The sequence below is a fragment of the Phymastichus coffea genome, unplaced genomic scaffold, assembly GCF_024137745.1.
Source record: "Phymastichus coffea isolate CEN01 unplaced genomic scaffold, Cenicafe_Pcof_1.1 PCOF00015, whole genome shotgun sequence".
NCBI classification, from domain to species: Eukaryota; Metazoa; Arthropoda; class Insecta; order Hymenoptera; family Eulophidae; genus Phymastichus; species Phymastichus coffea.
In genome coordinates, this window is record NW_026706826.1 from 3782984 (window position 1) to 3804452 (window position 21469).

Consider the following 21469-nt stretch of genomic DNA (forward strand, 5'->3'; position numbering starts at 1 on the left):
ACATCGAACTCACTCGAACGACTGTCAGAAAAGCCTAGATACATGTCAAATATATTGGCACAAATAACAAACACCGGTACCGCCGGCTCCTCTAATACATTGACCGAATCACGAACAGGACATGGAATGGACGTTGCTGAAATATACAGGAAGAAACCAAATTCAGAATCTGACCGTCCAGAAAGAACGGTCATCGAACAAGACTTGGAAATGACTGATGGAGAAATCGAGACTGAGGTCAACTCAGAAGATGAGAAATACTTAGAAGATACAGCTGCGTCATAAGAAAATATTTTTTTTTAACTCCTCTCTTACATGAACTATTTTATATATACAATTTTATATAGTTTCGTGATGTTAGGAACATTTTTATTTATCAAAACCTGTATTATTTTACCTTAAATTTTAGTATGTAAAACGGGTAAAAGGACAATAATCATATAATCGGACTTCACAGACTGTCTTTATCACTCATAACTCCATTCATTCATATACTCTCTTTAAAACTTTTACTAATGTCTCTCTCTTGTATATCTTTATCCTACTATTATTTTCTTATACATGGACATAATCTTACAGGACATAATCATGTCAACGCTCAATAGGATGAACGCCTTAACGAAAGGGGTCACAGTAGCACCCTACCATCAAGAAGAAAACACCTTGGTGGTTACTTTCCCTTGGACTACCGCGGAATCTTATGTAGTCCAAAACCTCCTAACTTTTGGACCTATCGAACAACTGCATCAATTAGAGTCTCGACTGGATGGACACAAGTCCCTCCGTATACGCTACTGCGCCCACGTGGACTATCATTCGGCCTTAAACAACTACCTGAATGATAGTATCCAGTCCTTAAATCCCAACTCTCCCAGAGTTGTGATCAGAGAACACGAATTTGGACATCGGGTATTCCTCCGAATCCCGATGTACTGTTCGCGGGAACAAGTATTTAAGGACTTGGCAACCTGTGGGACTCTGGACTATATGTATTTTACGCCTATCACGACATATGGTTCGCACTTCCATTTGACCTGCAGTGTGCGATTTGTGTCCAAGGGTTCTGCTGCTGAGGCTGTCCGACTATACCATATGGTATATGGAGCCAAATTGAACGAACTAGAAAGGATTGTCCCCCTGTCCCTGCACAACAAGAATCAGTACATTTTTCATGCACAATGCAAAAGCATTGTCATGAAGAGGGATTTCGAAGCCCATAAAAACCTATGTAACAAGCAAATAGGTAAGGATTGGAAGAAACATTGGCTATGTGACAAATCCTTCGAAAAACGAAGCTTCTACCTCCATCTACGTCAATGTCAATATGAGGACTGGGTGGAACCAGAGCAGTCCGAAGAATCTGTGGGACAAAGCCTGGTATTCACTACCATTCTGGAAAACATTTTGGACAAGTTGGCAGCAATGCCCATAAACGCTACCAACCTTTAACTTTATCAATCCTTAGAAACCTTTTTTTTTCCTCTTCTTTTCTCTTATCTTTATAAAAAAAAAATAAAAAAAAAAAAAATAATAATATAACATGTATAGTAACCATTTTAATAGTACATATATTACCCGTTTTCGTCATCCTTAATCATTCATGTTTATTCATTCTCATTGGACATATAATTCCCGAGGACGGTAATCATTCTAAGGGGGGGAGGATGTTAAGTGACAATTTTTAAAGTTCACTTAATCCTGATATATGTATTAATGTAATGTAAAACTTATATGTATTAGTATTATGTATAATTGCGCCGCGCGTATTAATTGTACACGTTAAGCACGCGTGGGCGGTTCAGCGGCCGCGTAGTAATGCAGTGACGGCGTAGTAACACTCTCGCGCGGCATGACTGTATCGCCCACGCCTGACACGTCAGTCTCGTGCCAGAGCTAATCACGACCAGTCGTACACACCATAATTCTCTTCAGATTTACGTACAGTTTTATCCAGTTCTTTTCATACAGTTTTGATCTCAGTTTTTTTGTCAATAAGTTTTTATTTATCGTTAAATTCCTAAAATCAGTATATTTATATCCTTCCTATCAGCGATTAACGTATACGCGCGACGAAAGTAACGGCGTTCATTAACGCATTATTATTAAATATATATATATATATATATATATATATATGTGTGTGTGTGTGTGTGTGTGTGTGTGTGTGTGTGTGTGTGTGTGTGTGTGTGTGTGTGTGTGTGTGTGTGTGTGTGTGTGTGTGTGTGTGTGTGTGTGTGTGTGTGTGTAAATTTCAATGTACATACTTCTTTTGGTCTTTTCTGGCCTACTATATTTGCATATTTTGTCCATTTTGTTAGCTTTTCTCTTTTTACTGGAGAATCTGTCTTATTGTAGGTATCGGAATCGTAAAATACTTTTTTTTTCTTTCGTAAGTATCCTGATGTCTTTTTCTGACCAGCGTTAATACCAACAGAAGCTACTTTTTTCGAAGCGATTTCTTTTTCTTTTTTCTTATTTCTTTTTGGACTACTATCAGCAGTAACAACAGTAGAGGCAGAGAGAGAACTTGGACTTGTTCTATACTCTAGATTTATAGATGACGGCGTCGATGAACCTATAATGAAAATTTCATTGTTTATCCATGTACAGAATTTAATTGAATACCTACGTACATACATACCTAATCTTTTTCTGAAATTTCTTTTACGACTACTAGCAGCATCAGCAGAGATAGAGCCATCACTATCGATCTTTCTTTGAAGTCATCATTTCTTCTTCTTTAATGTCATCATTTGTAAATGATGACATTAACACAGCAGTAGTAGAGGCAGAGAGAAATCCAGTAGGATGGACGTTTCTCGGACTTCGTCTGGATTGTGTATTTTTGTACATTGGTAGTAGTGAGTGAAATGGCCGTTTTCTTCCTGTTCCTGAACTTTTCGGTGTACACTGTATACGCGGGGAAACAATCGAAGGAGAATTAACAACAGTGGCAATACTAGCACTTTGGTTGCCATTAACTTGAGCAGAACTGCTCGTTTTTCGGTTGTTTGCCTCTTGTAATTGCCTTGACAATTGTTCGATTAATTTATTTTTTTCATGTAATTCCTGTGCTAACATTTTTGCTTTTTTCATCGAGTCTACATCTACATCAAATTGCAGCTCATTGAAAGAACTCATGATATCTTTCGCTTTGTTCATTGCTTCTTCAAATGGCGCAGGAGGCAAAGGCGGCGGTAGCTGTAGATAATTAAAATAAAAATGAGTATATCATTATTAAATTTTGACACTAGTTCAGTAGTTTTACTAAAAAGAAAATGTACTATACCTTATCTTTCGATTGTGTATCGAGTTCAATCTTTTTTTCCTTTAATTAATTTTGTTTTCCTTTCGGTCGTCCTCTGCCTTTTTTTCTTTAGAGGGCATGATAGAGTCACTACATCTACACTTTTATATTTTTTTGATAGTTCGCACAGAACGTCACTTCGCCTTTTGTTTGCTTTAGGCCAACGTTTTTTGCGATTTTAAAGTTGTTCTTTTGTTGCTGAAAAAAATTTTCTTGAAAATATTCTATTTTTACATTTATTATTCATGCAATACTTTTTACAATAAGAACGAAGAACACAATTGTTTGCGGTTTATATTTTGGTAAAGGCAAAATTGATGTGAATGTTTTTTTCAATACTTTTGTAGAGCGAATGAATGTATTGGCTGATGAGGAATAGTGTGCTATATAGAAGGAACCCTACACACTGTTTATGTATATACCGTTTGTTCTTGCGATGATTCCGTAGCACGCGCTCCCATGTAGGGCCTGGCACAATTTAATGGCTACTATGGATGTAGCTGGTGCCTTCACCCAGGGTACTACATTACTGTCGGTAGAGGTGGTTGCGTGAAGTATATTGTATTAGACGAACCCACACTTGAAAGAAGCGAAGCGGATACTCTGCGAGATATGCGAGAGTCTGTAGTAACTGGAGAAACCATTCGTGGCGTTAATAATGAATCAGTATTGACTCGTTTAAGGCACTTCAACATTATCTCGGGATTTGTGCCTGACGGAATGCATGCCGTGGATTTAGGAGTAGGTAGGCAATTCAATAAATATGCCTTATTCTTTGACTAATGAAGAAATTAATCTCATCGGTAACTTTATAAAAAATTTGAAAGTTTCTAGTAGGCTTGTTCGGAATTCTCGGTCCATACGAGACCGAAAATTTTAGAAAGCAAGGGAATGGCAAAATTGGATTTTGTATTATAGTACTATTTCTCTTCTCATAATCCCTAGAATGCGATGCTATGCAATTCATTGGTTTCATTTAGTAAGAGCTTATTACATTTTGTTACAAGACAATATCACTAGAGATGAACTGCGTGACGCACATCGTTTATTACAGATATTTGTAACATTAACAGAATTTTATTATTCAAGAAGTGCAATGACCTATAATTTACACCAACTACTTCATATAGTTCAAAGTGTGATCAACTGGGGTGCGCTGTATCATCACTCTGGATATGGGTTTGAGAATGGTAACAGAGTTCTTATAAGACGAGTACAAGCTACTAAAGGTGTTATACATCAGCTTTGTCGAGTAATTGGAATGAATAGGAGCAACCTACTTTTACAACAATACTTACGAGAAAATAAACCTGATTCTGACATTCTACCCTACATTCAATATTTAGACAAGAAAGAGTGCGCTAATGTTTTAAAAACCGATATTGGTAGATATTTTGGTGCACCTTTACATCCGGTGGATCGATGGAGAAATGAACTTCATTTATCTGATTCAGCCATAGTTTACACTAAAATGGTGAAATCGGAATGTATTTTTATTCCTTTATTATCGATAGGTTGAATGAACAGGAATATACTATATGCAGAAGTGTAAATGTTACCGACATTGTCGACATTGCTACTTATATTCCAGACTATCAAATTAAAATAATAGTTTCTATTGATGAAAACTTGCAAGCCATCAATACTAACATCATTGATAGGACTTGCATTCACATGGTTTGTGAAAATGAATCCTATATTTGTTTAGTACCAAATGTATACTCTTATTAAGGATTATTGTTATAGCCATAATATTGTACAATGATTTAAATAATATTAACATTATAATTAATTATAAAACTAAAAGATTTGTTGCCAATTTTTTTTCACAATAAAGAGTTTTCATATCAATTTGCAGGTTGAAATGCAAATATTTTTTTCCCGAAATACATACTGTAATTTAACTATCGTTATGAATGTACGGGAAAAATACTTCTGTAAGATATATTGCTACAATGCCATCTTAAAGACAAAAAAAAATTATGTCTTACAAAAACAAGACGAAAAAATGATGTATTTTTTATAAAAGATATTATTTGTCGAGAAAAAATGAACTCTTTTCCCGAAGTGACGTATTATGAGATGTTTTTTGGAGATTAATTGTAGCAACCGAAATCTATTCAGCAACATTTACAAAGAGTAAAATAATGTCTGCTTTGTAAAAGACGTACTTTGTTAACTCAATTGAACGTCTTTTACAAAAAAAAGATGTGTTTTTGAAGACTTAACTTAATACCTAAAATCACAATATTTATAAAAAAACAGTATCATAGAAGGAAAATGATTTCTTTCCCGAAAATGTTAATATCCTTTACCATAAAATGACGTCATTATTATTTCCATGAATAAAATTTTTTTAAATAACGTCTTTTTCATATAAAATAACGTCATTTTATAGGGAAAAGACGTCTTTAAATGTTCCAATTTAAGACATGAAAGACATCGTTTAAAGACGTCTTGAAAAGATGTCAGAAATAGACGTCTTTATTTTCAATAGGGGTTACTACAAAATTGGCAGAATTACCACCACTTCCATTACTTGGCTGTAAAGAACACAATACTGCATCCACTCATAAAATTGTTGCTTTCTTCTTGATGACACGAATGTTTTTTGTCACGAAGCAATCTAACAAGAATGACAATATTGAGAAAGAAATGACAAGAGAAAGAAGAAAGCTTTCAAAGCTCTCGAATGTTCCTGCGACAGAAACGAATGGTGTTGGCATCGTAAAACAACCTGATAAAATTAACACCAAGAACGCTACGAAAAACACAAGAATAAGAAAATACAATTGTTCCAGTATCGAATAAGTTAATAGTGAATCGCCGATAATTAAATAATATTGTTTTTTTTAATGATAAATTTTGTAATAATGGAACGAAGGGAAATAGCGAGAGATGGAAATTCACTTAATTTTAATTACACAGGCCGACAAAATTTGACCAAACTCCAGAACCTGAGACCGGACCTAGTGTACCCGAAGTATTTTGTTGCGCTGAAAACGAATCCGAGCTCAGAATTTAGCCTATACGTCTGAGTTCCGAGATATTCTAACCTAAAAGTGCAAAAAACACCGTTTTTTGCTATTTTTGAGGTTACATAGCATCTTGAATAAATTTTTTTTTCCAAAACGAGGAAAAGCATCACAAAGGAGCACTCTTGTCCTTTAAAATCCATTTTTTAGATTCAAGATGGCTTTTTTTTTCATCGAGATATCATTGATTGAAGTTAAATATTTTCGCAGTTTTGTAACAACGTTGAAACAGCCTATGTAGCATATGTGAGGCTATAAGCACAATTTATAAGTGATCGTATTCGATCGAAAAAATCTATATATGGGTTTTTGAGGTTGCTGTTAAAGAATATAAGGACAGATTTTGAAAATTCAAAACGGCGGATCCAATATGGCGGACCTAAAATTTTATAAGTGATCTCATTCGACCGAAAAAATGTGCACATGGGTTGGGTTTTCGGGGTTGCTGATTACGAACATATGGTCAGATTTTGAAAAATCAAAATGGCGTTTTTGGGTGTTTTGGTGTTTTTGGGAGTTTTTGGTGTTTTTGGGGTCACTGATCACGAATACGAAGTCAGATTTTGAAACTAAGGCAACCCTAAACCCTGTAACCTGCGAGGCTATAACCCCAAACCCTCTAACCCCAAGTTCCTTAACCCCCGAACCCTGTAACCTGCGACGCTATAACCCCAAACCCTCTAACCCCAATTTTCTTAACCCCTGAACCCTGTACCCTGCGACCCAATAACCCCATGACGCTACACCCCCACTTACTCAACCCACAAACCCTGTACCCTGCGACCCAATAACCCCATGACGCTGCACCCCCACTTACTAACCCCACAAACTCTGTATCCTGCGACCGAATAACCCCAAGACGATACACCCTCACTTACTCAACCCACAAACCCTGTACCCTGCGACTCAACAATCCATTGACACTACCCACAAACCCTGTACCCTAAGACCCCATGACGCTACACCCCCACTTACTCAACCCACAAACCCTGTACCCTACGACCCAATAACCCAATGACGCTACCCTCAATTACCTAACCCACAAACCCTGTACCCTGAGATCCAATAACCCCAATTACCTAACCTATAAACCCGGCGAGGCTATAACCCTATCCCGCTATATCTCAATTGCCTCACCCTTCATAATTTGTACCTACCGAGGCAATAACCTTGGACAGCTACATCTTAACTTCTTCAACATTCGAGTCGAAGTGTCTGCTATGTTGAATCTTTAAAAGTTCATTCTCAACGTTCTTAAGTAGCATATTACTCATCACATTCTACAAATTAATCTTTTTCATAAACGATTTTCCCGGCTATTTCAAAATTATTTTTTATGGAATCTCTCGCGTTTAGTATCAAAGGACCTTTGGAGAGATTTTCGCTTATGGCTTTCTGGGTTGTCTTCTCGTTTTAGTGACCAGAAATAGTCAGCTAACATATATTCATCCCACCGACCTTGGTAGTGCATTTCTTGTTGATACAAATCCTAGTGAAATCTTTCGTCCATCTCTTCGCTGTACGCTCCAAGATTTTCAGGGAAATAGTCCAAGTGACATTTGAGAAAATGCAATTTGAGACTCATATTGCATTGCAATATTCGATAGTGTTCTAGCATATCAGACACAATTTTTTTATAATGAGGATCCTTCTTGTTTCCTAAAAATCCTTGCACTGTATTCTTAAAACCTAACCAAGCATTTTTTTCAATGGGCGTCATTGTTTTTATAAATTCATCATCGTTTATGAGCTTTCTAATATCAGGACCCACAAAAATACCTTCCGATACTTTTGCATCACTCAAATTAGGAAATGTAGACCTAATGTACTTAAAACAGTCACCTTCTTGATTTAACTTTTTCACAAACTGCTTTCTGAGACCTAATTTGATATGCAATGGTGGTAATAATATATTGTTTCTGTCAATAAGAGATTTTTCAACCACATTGTACTCCCCAACTTTCCACTCACGTCTTTTTGGCCACTTCTCTTGTTTCCACTGCAGTTCCTGTTTTGCACGGCTATCCGAAAGGCAAAGAAAGCAAGGGTATTTAACGTTACCCGATTTCAAACCTACTATAAGGTTGATCATTTTAAAGTCACCACAAAGAAGCCTGTCGTGATCATTATACTTTATTTTTTCCAAAAGTAATTGGAAATTCATGTAAGATTCCTTGAGTACAGTAGAGTGGCCTACCGGAAGTGCAGCATATGTATTTCCATTATTCAACAGAACTGCTTTCAGGCTTTTCACTGAGGAATCTATGAAAAGACGCCAATCTTCTGGCTTATATATACCACTTTGATATAAATTCATAAGTTCTCTAATGTCATTACAAAAAACTATTCCATCTTCTTTTGAAAAAAATTTAAGAAACTCTTTTTCTGTAAACAGTAACTTTAGTACCGGATGACAGTAGGTTTCTTTCTTTAAGCCTGGAGGCAAGAAGCTCAGCTTTGTCTTTCGGTAGGTTTAGATCGCGAATAAGATCATTCAATGCATTTTGGTCAAACAATTTAGGACTTTCATCATCCGAACTAGATTCAAAAGGAAATTCTCCAGTCTCATCTGTTTCCTCGGTATCCATTGATACCGGGTCTGATTCATCGACTCTTTTCTCAGAACCTCTCATAGTTCCTACTTCTGCTGGTGTTACGCTGTTTACAAAAGGATATTCTATTTTGTACTAATATTGTTTTTTGAAACCTGTTGTATCGCATAAACAAAAGTAGCAATCTGTTGTATGATCTCTTGGCTCGCGCCATATAGCTGGCCGAATGACGACATCTGTCATTGTATCTTTTCCATTCCATTTCATCAAAAATTGTCTACACGTATTGCAAATTGACTTAGGTACCCATGTTTTATCTAAACTCGTCATCTGTTGCCCGTAGCAATTATTGTATAATGTCTGTATAGATGTAGTTATTGGTCTACGGTATTTTTCCGTATCATATTTTCCACATATATAACAAAATGTGTTTACTTTATTAAAACAAGAAACTCGCGAACTCATTGTAAATAGTAAATTAAATAATAACATAATAATTAAATGTATCTTTCGGTAATTTGTCTTACGGAATGATGAACTTTAACAATCACCATTCACACAGAATCAACAAGTTAGCCGGATCTCCAACACGAGAAAATATATTGGACCAACTACCTATTCAAAGAGACCTTTTCCACAATTTTTAATCACACACTCGCACTTATAAATAAATTTCTAATGAAGAGAAAATGCTAGTAAAAAACTATACCAATATCAATCTCACGTATGCATCCAACCGTTAGCCCGCCACTCAAACGTGATCTCTAACACGGAAGGAACTAAAAAAACATAAAATTTCTTTAGCCTAGCATTTCGGAGTAACTTCGAAGTTGAAAAGACTTCCAAAAGGTATTCAAACCGGTGGCTGTAAATTTTAGCCTGTACCTCAAACGTGATATCTTGTAAATCGAGTATTCAAATCAATCGCGTAGTTAAAATATTCTAGAGGCGAAACTCCTTCTATCAATTTTTCTATGCTACTGAAATATTGCTAGTAATACACTTTTTCTCATGTGCACCGAACCGTTAGCCTGCCACTCAAACGTGATCTCTAACACGGAAGGAATAAAAAGAAACGAGTGTTTTCATATATCTCTTAAACTGTCAGCTTACTATTCCAGAGCAACCTCGAAGAAGAAAAAATTTTCTGAACAATGATCACAATTTGAACCAGCGGATAACACTTTCAGTCTGTAACTGAAACGTGATTTCTAATTTATGATAACTTAAAATTTATCACATTTTTGAATATTCTAAGAAAATCAAGTCTCATGATCCAACTCTAGTAAAGTTATGATAAAAAAAATTGAAAATCGATTAAGTTCAGTATTTTTTACAATGTTTAGCATATGGAGTCATGTAATTTTCAGACAATGTTGGAAATAACATTTCAATTGTCAACTATTGGTTGGTGACATTACCAAAACTAAAGTATGATATACCGTGCGATTATGAGGAAACTGGCCATAGGCCATCCCGTGTTGCCATTTAGTTTATATGGGAAAGCAGGTATAAATTGCAGGGGGTCTTTTCAGGTCACCTACCTGCTTTTCCATGTAAACTAAATGGTAACACGGAATGGCCTATGGCCAGTTTCCTCATAATCGCACGGTAGATATAAAGGTTTTGGACTCTAGGGCGGCAAGATACTGGGTTTGTGGGTTGAGTAAGTGGGGGTGTAGCGTCTTGGGGTCGCAGGTTACAGGGCCCGGGGGTTAAGGAAATTGGGGTTAGAGGGTTTGGGGTTATAGGATCGCAGGTTACAAGGTTCGGGGGTTAAGGAAATTGGGTTCACGGGGTTTGGGGTTATACCCTCGCAGGTTACAGGGTTCGGGGGTTAAGGAAATTGGGGTCAGAGGGTTTGGGGTTACAGGGTCGCAGGTTACAAGGTTCGGGGGTTAAGGAAATTGGGGTTAGAGGGTTTGGGGTTATAGCCTCGCAGGTTACAGGGTTTAGGGTTGCCTCAGTTTCAAAATCTGACTTCGTATTCGTGATCAGTGACCCCAAAAACACATGTATACATTTTTTCGGTCGAATGAGATCACTTATAAAATTTTAGGTGCGCCATATTGGATCCGCCATTTTGAATTTTCAAAATCTGTCCTTATATTCTTTAACAGCAACCTCAAAAACCCATATATAGATTTTTTCGATCGAATACGATCACTTATAAATTGGGCTTATAGCCTCATATATGCTACATAGGCTGTTTTAACGTTGTTACAAAACTCCGAATATATTTAACTTCAATCAATGATATCTCGACGAAAAAAAAAGCCATCTTGAATCTGAAAAATGGATTTCAAAGGACAAGAGTGCTCCTTTGTGATGCTTCTACTCGTTTTGGAAAAAAAAATTTATTCAAGATGCTATGTAACCTCAAAAATAGCAAAAAACGGTGTTTTTTGCACTTTTAGGTTAGGATATCTCGCAACTCAGACGTATAGGCTAAATTCTGAGCTCGGATTCGTTTTCAGCGCACCAAAATACTTCGGGTACACTAGGTCCGGTCTCAGGTTCTGAGATTTGTTGGCCTGTGTTATATTCAGCAACGTTTCGTCAGTACATTTGCTGACCTCTTCAGGCTGATTTCTCTCGTAGTCAAATTATTATAAGCTAAAACGAACAACACGTAGCCAGTCACGTTACCATATTTATAAATAATATTGTTTGTGAAGGTATGAAATCGACGTGTAAATAAATCATTATAAAAAAATTATACTCGTACCCTTGAATACCCTTGAAGTAAATTCCAATTCTCATTTAAAAGACAGTTCAAATTATTTTATTTTAATTTAATTAACATCAATATATAGTGATCATGCATCAATATGTACTGAATAAGTCGATTGAAAAAAAATCTGTTAACATCTCAAATATACGTCGCATTATTAACACGCTAAAAATAAATTTCACTGCGTCTTCAGACGTTTTTTCGATCGTTATTTGAGGTATATATAGTGATAGAAAATGATAAAGAATATTTGACAAATTAGTACTAATATCTTTTTCAACCCTTTCATTCGACAATATTTTAGATGATAACTTTTACCATTTCAAATAGGCGAAAGTTTTTCGCTCATACAAGCTTTCAGATGTTCATCTTTACACACACACACACACACACATGTTCATATAACATTTCCATTGTTTTAAATGTATTTTTCTTACACAACATCACTGCAACATTCGTTTATCTATACATATACGAAAAATATCATCATATCGTATAACAAAAAAGTAGATCTCAAATAAACGTCGCATTATTGAAAATAATTTTCAGTAGCTCTTGGAAAATATAGAAAATAAAGTGACTTTTTGTATCGATTAAACGGACTGATAGCACAGTCTGTTGATGCGTTAGTTTTACTTATTTGAATTTCAAACGCAATGAACTTATATTTTGAAGAATGTGTTATATGTTTTTAACCGGCGATATTTTTCATTATTTCGTATAATACCATAGTGTTATTATTATTCAATAATTATTGAAAATATAATAATAATATGCAAAATGAAAAGAATTTCAGCATTCATGTTAAAAGCGCTAAAGCTTAGTTCTTTTTGGAATGTTGGGCTCGTGGAGATTATTGGCAGGATATTTAAATGAAAACACTTATGTTTTATCAAACTGAACTCTTAATCTTTATTTCAACTCTAAGAATAATTCTCTTTATATTCTCTTTATAATAAAAACTCTTAATAGAAAAGGCTAATGCACGCTGTTCAGCACAAGCTACTCTCTCAGTACGAAAACAAGACCATTACCAGAGTCAGAAAACTCATGAAGAGAGAGAGAGGCAGCGCTGACTAATGGGTGGCGTCCTCTATCGCTCCTATTTCAAGCCCTTCATTCTAACACTCCCTCCGCTTGAAATAAACAATCTCTAATCCTTTTCTTTTGGAATAATAATAACATAACTTTTATAGTGAGAAACACAACAGTCTAAATTTCACACAGGGTGCCTTTTAATTTCTTTGATTCCAGCTTCCACTGCGCAACTGTTCTCCTCCCGTGGTTTCTCTTTATTCTCTGTTTTCTTCCATACCTGCGAACAATACAAAATGCAAAATGATAATTATCCATATATTGTTTTTATTCTCTTATTACAACAATTTTTCTCTTAATTTTAAATGTGAGGGAGACGGCAGGGGTTTCGTCATTATATCTGCTGTATTATCTGCGGTTGCTACCCTAATAACTCTTAGTCTTCCCTGTATTACGCAAAACTTTACAAAGTCCCCATGCGTTTCTGCCATTGGAGGCTTTTTACCTCCTACTTCTCTTTCTATCAATTTTCTCTTTATCTTGTCTATGTTGAAGTCAAAAGATTTCAACTTATGACTTCCCTCCATCTACGTACATTTTCTCGAAGAATCATTATCTATTCTTACTGTAACTGGATACATTGTTTTTCCCAAAATATCTCTAATTGGCTTATCCAATGCAATTATCTCTTTACTTACTCCACTTGCCGCAAGATATTCTACTTCGCAAGTAGATGTTGCTGGATAAGACAGCTTCTGACTTTTCCAAGCTACCGTATCTCCAAATAGCTTGATTACATAGCCGCTTGTCGAATCTGAATTTTCCAAGTCTCGGAAACTTGAGTCTGTCCAAGCTTCCATTTCTTTCTCATTACTTTAGTATACCAGTCCTAAATCAGATGTACCTCTGAGATAACGGAAAATTCTCTTAACATCTTGCCAGTCCTCGTTTGTTGGTGATTGTTGTTTTCTTGACATGAAATTTACTGCATATGAAATGTCTGGTCTCGTTGTACCTGCAAGGTACATCAGACTTCCTATTGCTTCTCTGTATGGTGCTGCTGTTGGGGCTTTTAGCATTTCTAACTCTTTGGTGTTCTCTTTATTTTTTAAATTTCTCTTCTTTACTTGTCTCGTCACCATAGGTGTTTCTTGTGGTTTACATTCTTTCATATTGAATTTTTCAAGCATGTTTTCTATATACTCTGGTTGAGTGATAGTCATTTCTCTTTTTACTCTATTTCTCATTATTTTCATGCCTAGAAAATTCTCTGATTCTCCCATTTCCTTTATTTCAAAAACTTTATTTAGTTGAGTTGATACTTTATCCATTTTCTCTTTATCGTTGCCAGCTGTTATCATGTCGTCGACATACAATAAAAGCATGACCATTTTACTTTCTTTTCTCCAGGTAAATAAACTTGGGTCGTGGATATCATTCTCTAGTCCTAATTTTGTTATTTCTTCTTTGAATTTCTCGTACCATCTTTTTGGGCTAACTGGCAAACCGTATAAAGCTTTCTTCAGCTTCCAAACTTTGTTTCTCTTCTCCTCTTCAGGGTAATCATATCCTTCAGGTATCTCCATATATATTGGTATAGTCAGTTTTCCGTTTAGAAATGCTGTCTTAACATCAGACTGTCTAGCCTCTAACTTTTTCTTGTTAATTATGGACAGAGCTACTTTAACCAATGGCATTCTCGACACTGGTGCATAAATTTCTCCTAATTCATCTTCATTGTCGTCTTGATATCCTCTTACCACCAATCTGGCCTTGTGTGTTACTTTATTCTTGACTGTATTCTTTCTCGTAAAAATCCATCTTGAGTTCAACACTTTTGCATTTTCTGGTCTATTGACTATTTCATAAACTTCGTTTTTGTCAATCGACTTTTTCTCTTCTGCAATACTTTCTAACCATTTTTCTTTCTCTTTACTCTCTAACGCTTCTCTATAATCAGCAGGATCTTTATTTATTTTAGCTAGCATCACATGTCTTTCCTCTTGAGTGATTGCGAATGGTTTATTCTCTTGAAATTTAGATATGTACACGAACATGTCATCTTTATTGGGTTTGGGGTTTCTCTTTGATACTCTTGGTCTTTTGGCTTCATTTTCATTTTGTTCTTTACTCTCTTCCAATTTTCTCTTCTTTGGTCTACCTCTCTTAGGTTTCTCTTTGCTGTTCTCTGATTGTTTAGTATTTTCTCTTTCTGGCTCTTGTTCTACATTATTTTCTTTAATTTCGCTTGCATTATTTTTTAAATCATTTTCCTTGTCTAAGACTGAGATTTCAAACTCTTGTTGTGCTTCTTTTAATTTATATACATCTTTGTAAACTAATTTCTCGTTAAATTTAACATTTCTCGAGCTGCTTCAGCTGCTAATGCCCACATTGTCTCTGGTAAGCTTGAGTCAATCAGCAGGGCTCGTATTTTCTGCTGTATTGTTTTATTAAACCTCTCGGCTGTACCATTGAGTTCTGGGGTATAGGGTGGGACATAATTACCTACTATTTTCTCTTTCTCCATTACTTCTAAAAATTCGCCTCCTGTAAATTCTCTCGCATTATCTAACTTCAAATAGCAAATTTTCTCATTTTTACCTAATAAATTTCTCGTCGTAGTTATAAAATTCTCTAGACTTTTTGCTGCTTCGCTTTTATTTTTGATTGAATATAACTTTGCAAATCTCGAAAATTCATCAATAAAAACTATTATATATTGAAAATTGCCAGGACAGGATGTTGGAGTGATTTTACCCATAATGTCAGTATTTATAGTATGTAATGGTCTGTCTGCTAAAGTTCTCGTCTCTTTATGTGGTATTTCCTTTCCATTTTTGCAAATTTACAGATTTCACAATCTAATATATTTTTATCAAAATTAATATTTCTTAAAATCTCGTTTTTTCTCTTTAAGTTATTCAGATATTGTAAATTTGGGTGACCTAATCTAATGTGCCAAAGCATGCCCATGTCTATTTTATCGAATTTCTCATTGTTGGGATTTAACTCTATCATTTTTATTTTTCTTAACTCCTCTGAGTGTTCTAGTAAATATAAATTGCATATTTTTCTATTTAAAATTTGGGCATCTAGATCAAAATCGGTAATGTCTGTATTCTCTATGATTTTACTACTCTCTTTCTCCCTCCCAACCTCAAATGGTGTCAAATCAGCTTGTAATTTCTCTTTTTCTCCCTCCGTATCTTTTTCATTTACATTTTTTGATACAGTTTGAGGCTGCGGTGTAAAATCATTTTCTGAAGTTATTTCTGCAATAAAAGTGTGTGCAGTGTATGTTGGGTCATTTTTCTCTATGTTTTTAACTGAAAAATTAATTCTCCAATTGGGTTTTTTATATTCTCCTGATAAATAGATTTCTTTAGTAATTTTATCAAAAATTTCTAGTTTCTTGTTATCAAGATATATTCCTAGATCTAAATCAGCAAAACGCTTAGTGATATTAAATTTTCTGAAATATTCTTTGCTGCTAATACGTTAGTTAATTTTATTTTATTATTTCTCGTTTTTAAATATAAATCTCCGATACCGTCAATTTCAATATCCGCTGAATGATCTTTATTCGCGCTCTTAATTACTCCTTTAGTACTCTTTTCAAAATTACTTAAAATTAAGCTCTTATTTACTATGTGCTCTGTCGCTCCCGAATCCGCTAGGAAAGATATATTATTTAAATATTTTAAATTATTATTGACATTACCTTGTATCTGTGTTTTCCTTTCTCTTTCTTCCAGTGCTGCGTGTGCTGCTGCAAGTGCTACTTGTGCTAGTTTTTTGTTGTTCTTAAAATTTCCCCTATTCTTTTTAAATAATCTACCTCTATAATTTCCTCTACCATTTCTCGTGTTATTATTTTTATTAAATTCTTTATTAGGTTTATAATTTCTCTTACCATGGCTACCTTTATTAAATTTATATCCTATCCCTCTACCGCTCCCTCTATCTACATTATTAATATTACTGTTCTCATTATTATTTTGACCATACCATTTTCTCGTTCGGCAATCAAGTCCCTTCTCGTGAATTTTGCTACAGCGGTAGCAGTACCACTTGTCTTCTGATAAGTCGCAATCAGGCTCCCAGTGACCGTTCCTATGGCACCTGTTGCACGTTGATTTCGTGCGGTACTGTGCCACGTGGACTTTCTTGTCCTTCTCGTCTGCAGGTGGTACTGTGGCATTTCTCTTCGCCTCCAGCTGTAATGCAAAGCTATTTATTTCTGCTAACGTTAATTCTCTTTGGTTAGATTGCAGATATGCGATACTATGTAGTGTTAATTCAGGTATCGCTATATCAAGAGCTTGCAATAGAGCTGATCTTTTTTCTCCATCTGTGAGTGGTTTAGCTTTATCACAACATTCATATTCAGTAATTAAATTGTCAAACTTTTTACAAAAATCTCCAAAATTCTCATTTTTCCGCATTTTTATTTAATAAAGCTTTGTCCTCACCGATGTATGCGTTATATTATTGGCTACTCTAACACATTCTCTTAATTTTTCTAGCATTTCTCTTGGCTCTTTTAATGTTAAAACCTGTCTATAAAATTGATCGTCAATATGACTAGTTATAATATTTCTCACTGCTAATTTTCTCTTTGCTTTTAAATTCTCATTAAGGTTTTCCGGTTCATTCACTCTTTGGTCAATAATGTCCAATAGATCTTTTGCTTCTAACTCTGACTTTAATTTATCTAGCCAAATTATTATATCAGATTTTGCGCTTAACATATATTTTCTCGTATAGCTATTTAAATTATTCATTGCATTCGCGTTTCTATTATTCTCTAAAGTATTTTTTAAACTATTTAACGATTCCGACAGTTTATTTGAAACGTCATAATTCAATGTTAAATTCTCCCGATCGATTACCGAAATATTTGACTCGTTATTTAAAATATTTGCATTATGAGCGGTAGAGTTTAAAATATTTCGAGGTACTTTGGTTTTCAAGCTTTCAACTTCCTGGGTTCTCTTTTGAAGTTGCGTACGGAGGAGCTCGTTTTAATTTCTCTTTTCCTCCAGTTCTCTTTCTCTTTCTCGTTCTTTCCTTCCCACGTCTATTAGCATTCTCTTCAATCTTTCTATCTCTGTTTCCTCTTCCGTATCTTGGACTTCGTTTGACTCCATTTCCTCGTCTCCAGCTAGTCCTCCTATAGCTTCATCCATAGCATCGCACTCTAGCTTTTAGCCTCTATCCCTTCTTTTCTGCCTTTCTCTTTCGATTAGGGTATTGCGTAGCTCTGCTTCGTAGGCTTCAAGCGCATCTTTCTTTTCCTGGTTTTCAGGATCGCTTAATTGCGCTTGTCGCAATTGATTAAACTTCCTCGTCTCCGAGGGAGTTTTTGTACCCGGCTGTAATGCCGTCTTTAAAATGTCTTCGTCGGAGGTGCGTTTATCCATTTTGTTTTCGTAGCTAGCGAAAAATTTAATTTATTACTCTTTTAATTATTTCTCTTTTCTCTTTATATAAATATTTTTGAAATTCAAATATTTATATTTTTCTCATTTTTGGATATCCAATATAAATTATGAAAAACACACTATACCTTTTGCCTAATGCTGTTCTTATATATTCTCCTCTTTCTTTGTAATTTAGTATGTACTTCTCGTTTGATGTTATTCTTTTTCAAAATATCTATACAGCATAGAAAAAAAATAAAATCTATTTAATTTAGGCTTTTGACAAAATATTTTTAACAAATCTTTAAATCGCACCGCAAATCTAAAATTTTCGCGTTAAAAATCTGTTGAAGATCTCACATGCCCGATATATGCAACACGCACACTCCCCCACGCCTGGTTTTCAAGCACCGCTAACGAAAATCTTTCGGGGAGAGGCGTACGCGCACGTACTACACACACCCATAGCTTGCTCGAAAATTCACCCGACGCCGAATGAATGTTCTTTATTATTTGTTCTATATTATTTAATCTAAAACTTCTCTTCTCGGAATCTGCCGACCATTGTGTGTTTACGTTGTGTAGCTTATACAGCATGAGCGTGTATAGCTATATCTCTATTTATTGCGCGCCAGTTTCGACCTGCACGTCGGTCGTCGCTTTGTCTTAAAAAAAACACGCAACGAGTTTCCTCAAAATTTCACGGCTTTCTCGAAGGATCCCGTTTTCTCGTTTGATCCATTTATCCTATTATCCCTTGTAATTCACTTTTTAATGGCTATTTACCTATTTACCTAATCTTTTTATTCACTTACACTATATATTTCTCTTTGTTTCACACTTTTTCTCATTTGTCCATTTTTGCTCTTCCCCTATTAAAATTTTCTATTCTAAGCACTTTTCGCGCTGCACTTTTAACACACACTTTCTCTTGTATTCAGCACTTTACTTACTTGGAAAACAGCTTTTCTCGTAACTAATATCCACCAAATCCGCGGGCTGGCCCGTAACCTTTTGGAATGTTGGGCTCGTGGAGATTATTGGCAGGATATTTAAATGAAAACACTTATGTTTTATCAAACTGAACTCTTAATCTGTATTTCAACTCTAAGAATAATTCTCTTTATATTCTCTTTATAATAAAAACTCTTAATAGAAAAGGCTAATGCATGCTGTTCAGCATAAGCTACTCTCTCAGTACGAAAACAAGACCGTTACCAGAGTCAGAAAACTCATGAAGAGAGAGAGAGAGAGAGAGAGGCAGCGCTGACTAATGGGTGGCGTCTTCTATCGCTCCTATTTCAAGCCCTTCATTCTAACAGTTTTTGTAGCACGCATTTCAATTAAGGATAAATATATATCAAATTGTTGATAAAAATACCCCAGTAAACTCTTCAAATGTTCATGGACGTTTTCTATCATTTTATATTTTGAATAGGTACAGGAAAAAATGATGAAAATCTATGCTAATTTTTTTTAAATATCATCTTCAAAAAATTTCATTTGTATGTGCTTTATCATTTAAACACAGAATCAATAATTATATGTTATTTGCATTTTTAATTTAGTTTTACGTATTTATATGATTCCAAAATTCTCCATAATGACGAAAAAAAAATATTCATCTCTAGGATTCAAACCGTCAATCCTAACAATTCAAAGCAGAAACCTTAGCCTCTCGGCTATCGTGCTTATATCACTGTATAAATGTCAAAAGTTATATTTAAGTTGCCGAGAGGGGCTTGTGATTAAGTTTATGATTATAGTATTTGGGGTTTGAGTCTCTTGATAGCTAACTTATCATTTGTGTCAACTCAAATATTATCGTCATCATAATTAAGCACAGTTTTGAAGCATAATTTCATATACGTTGTTGCATGTGAGTTAACAGGGAACGGTAGATAAAATCAACCTACTATGCAGTACGAATGGCGCTCGCTAGAGGGGTCTGACGCTAGCTAGTGTCAGCTATTCCGATGAGCGAGCCTGGCGATCTTTGCCGGTGAAAACGTCCCACTTCTCGTATATGGCGTTGGGTCTCCTTCTCTTATACTCCCTGGTTCTGTTTATGCGATTGCGAATATATTTTGAATTGACTAGATATAAATTACCTTTCTCAAATACTTGTAAAATGGACAATTACTTATTACAGGTATGGCGAAATATTAAAAATAAAATGTTTTTCACGTTAGATTTGCAATTTAATTATTATAGACTAAATTGAATATTAAATAAAATTCATTTATTCTAAAGAAACCAATTGGTTTACACCCAACTTCAAACCAATCTAAATCTGTTTATATGAATGTTTGTTCACAGATATTTTTATTAATTTAATATTATTTACGATTTATATTTTGTAATTTTAAGTGGCGAAATACGGTTATTTTACATTTATACTAATATTATATTTAATATTCAATGTACAAGTTTAAAAACTTATAAGTCTTAATTAAAACCTAATGGTTCAATTTTTATACTAAAGAGAACTATATGAGACAACTGAATAGTGAAATCATGTTTTTATATCAAATTGAATAAAGTCTGGTGTTACAGATGGTTATTGAATACTGTTGATTAAATTTTTGGAGTTCTGTAACTATATATATATCTGAAACATACAAGAATATTTGTTTTTTATTATTTTTGAATGTACAAGAGCAGAAGCAATATATGTTATTTGAATATTACAAAATTATTAACTTTGACTTAAAATTCAAAATATAAGCTAAAATGTTCAATAGTGAGATATTTGCAATTTTTGAGTCCAATAGAAGGGCAGAATGGTTATTGTGACTATTATAATATTAATGAAATTTATTGGAAGATATTGTATAATTATATATTTATTATTTTATTTTTCAATCTTTTATTGTTCCATCTCACCATTAGTCTTTTTTGTATTTAGCTACTTTGCAAGGTAAAAATAATGTATGTCCTATGTTGATGATAGAAAGACATGTCATTCAAATTTTTCTTTTATTGTAATAATGATTAAATATTGTTTTGCGAGTGGTGAAAATTTTTAAAGACATTGAATGACTTTCTGTTTAAAATTTTTTATATAAATGTTTTATTTACTTTAATAGTTACTTTTTAATTTTATTCTCACAATCTATTATACTATTACGTATTTTATCTTATAGAATGTTTGAAATGAGCTTAATATAATCTTGAATATCTTTTAGTCCTCTAGTTTTTTCGTATTGTATTATTATAAAGCTGTTTCTCAATTAGTAAAGTTAAAGTATTATAAATTGATCAAGAAAAATAAATCAGCAGTTTATGTATATAATTTAGTAACTTGTTTTTAAATTTAGTAATTTATTAATTTAGTAACTTCAATTTATTTATTGTTACTGATTGTGATTTCATTTATT

At 34.4% G+C, this 21469-nt stretch overlaps 1 protein-coding gene across 2 annotated transcripts in view; it reads left to right on the forward strand.

Annotated features, from left to right (window-relative positions):
• Window positions 1–21469, forward strand: part of LOC131675040 (PCI domain-containing protein 2) — a 455195-nt gene that overhangs the window by 201975 nt on the left and 231751 nt on the right. The window contains exon 1 of one of the 2 annotated variants that reach the window (XM_058953864.1): window positions 20132–20241. The exons of the other annotated variant lie outside the window; for it this stretch is intronic. Within the exon in view, the coding sequence (XP_058809847.1) occupies window positions 20158–20241 (84 nt within the window). The 5' untranslated portion in view covers window positions 20132–20157. Of the gene's footprint in view, window positions 1–20131; window positions 20242–21469 lie in introns of those variants that run through there. 2 annotated transcript variants of the gene reach the window in all.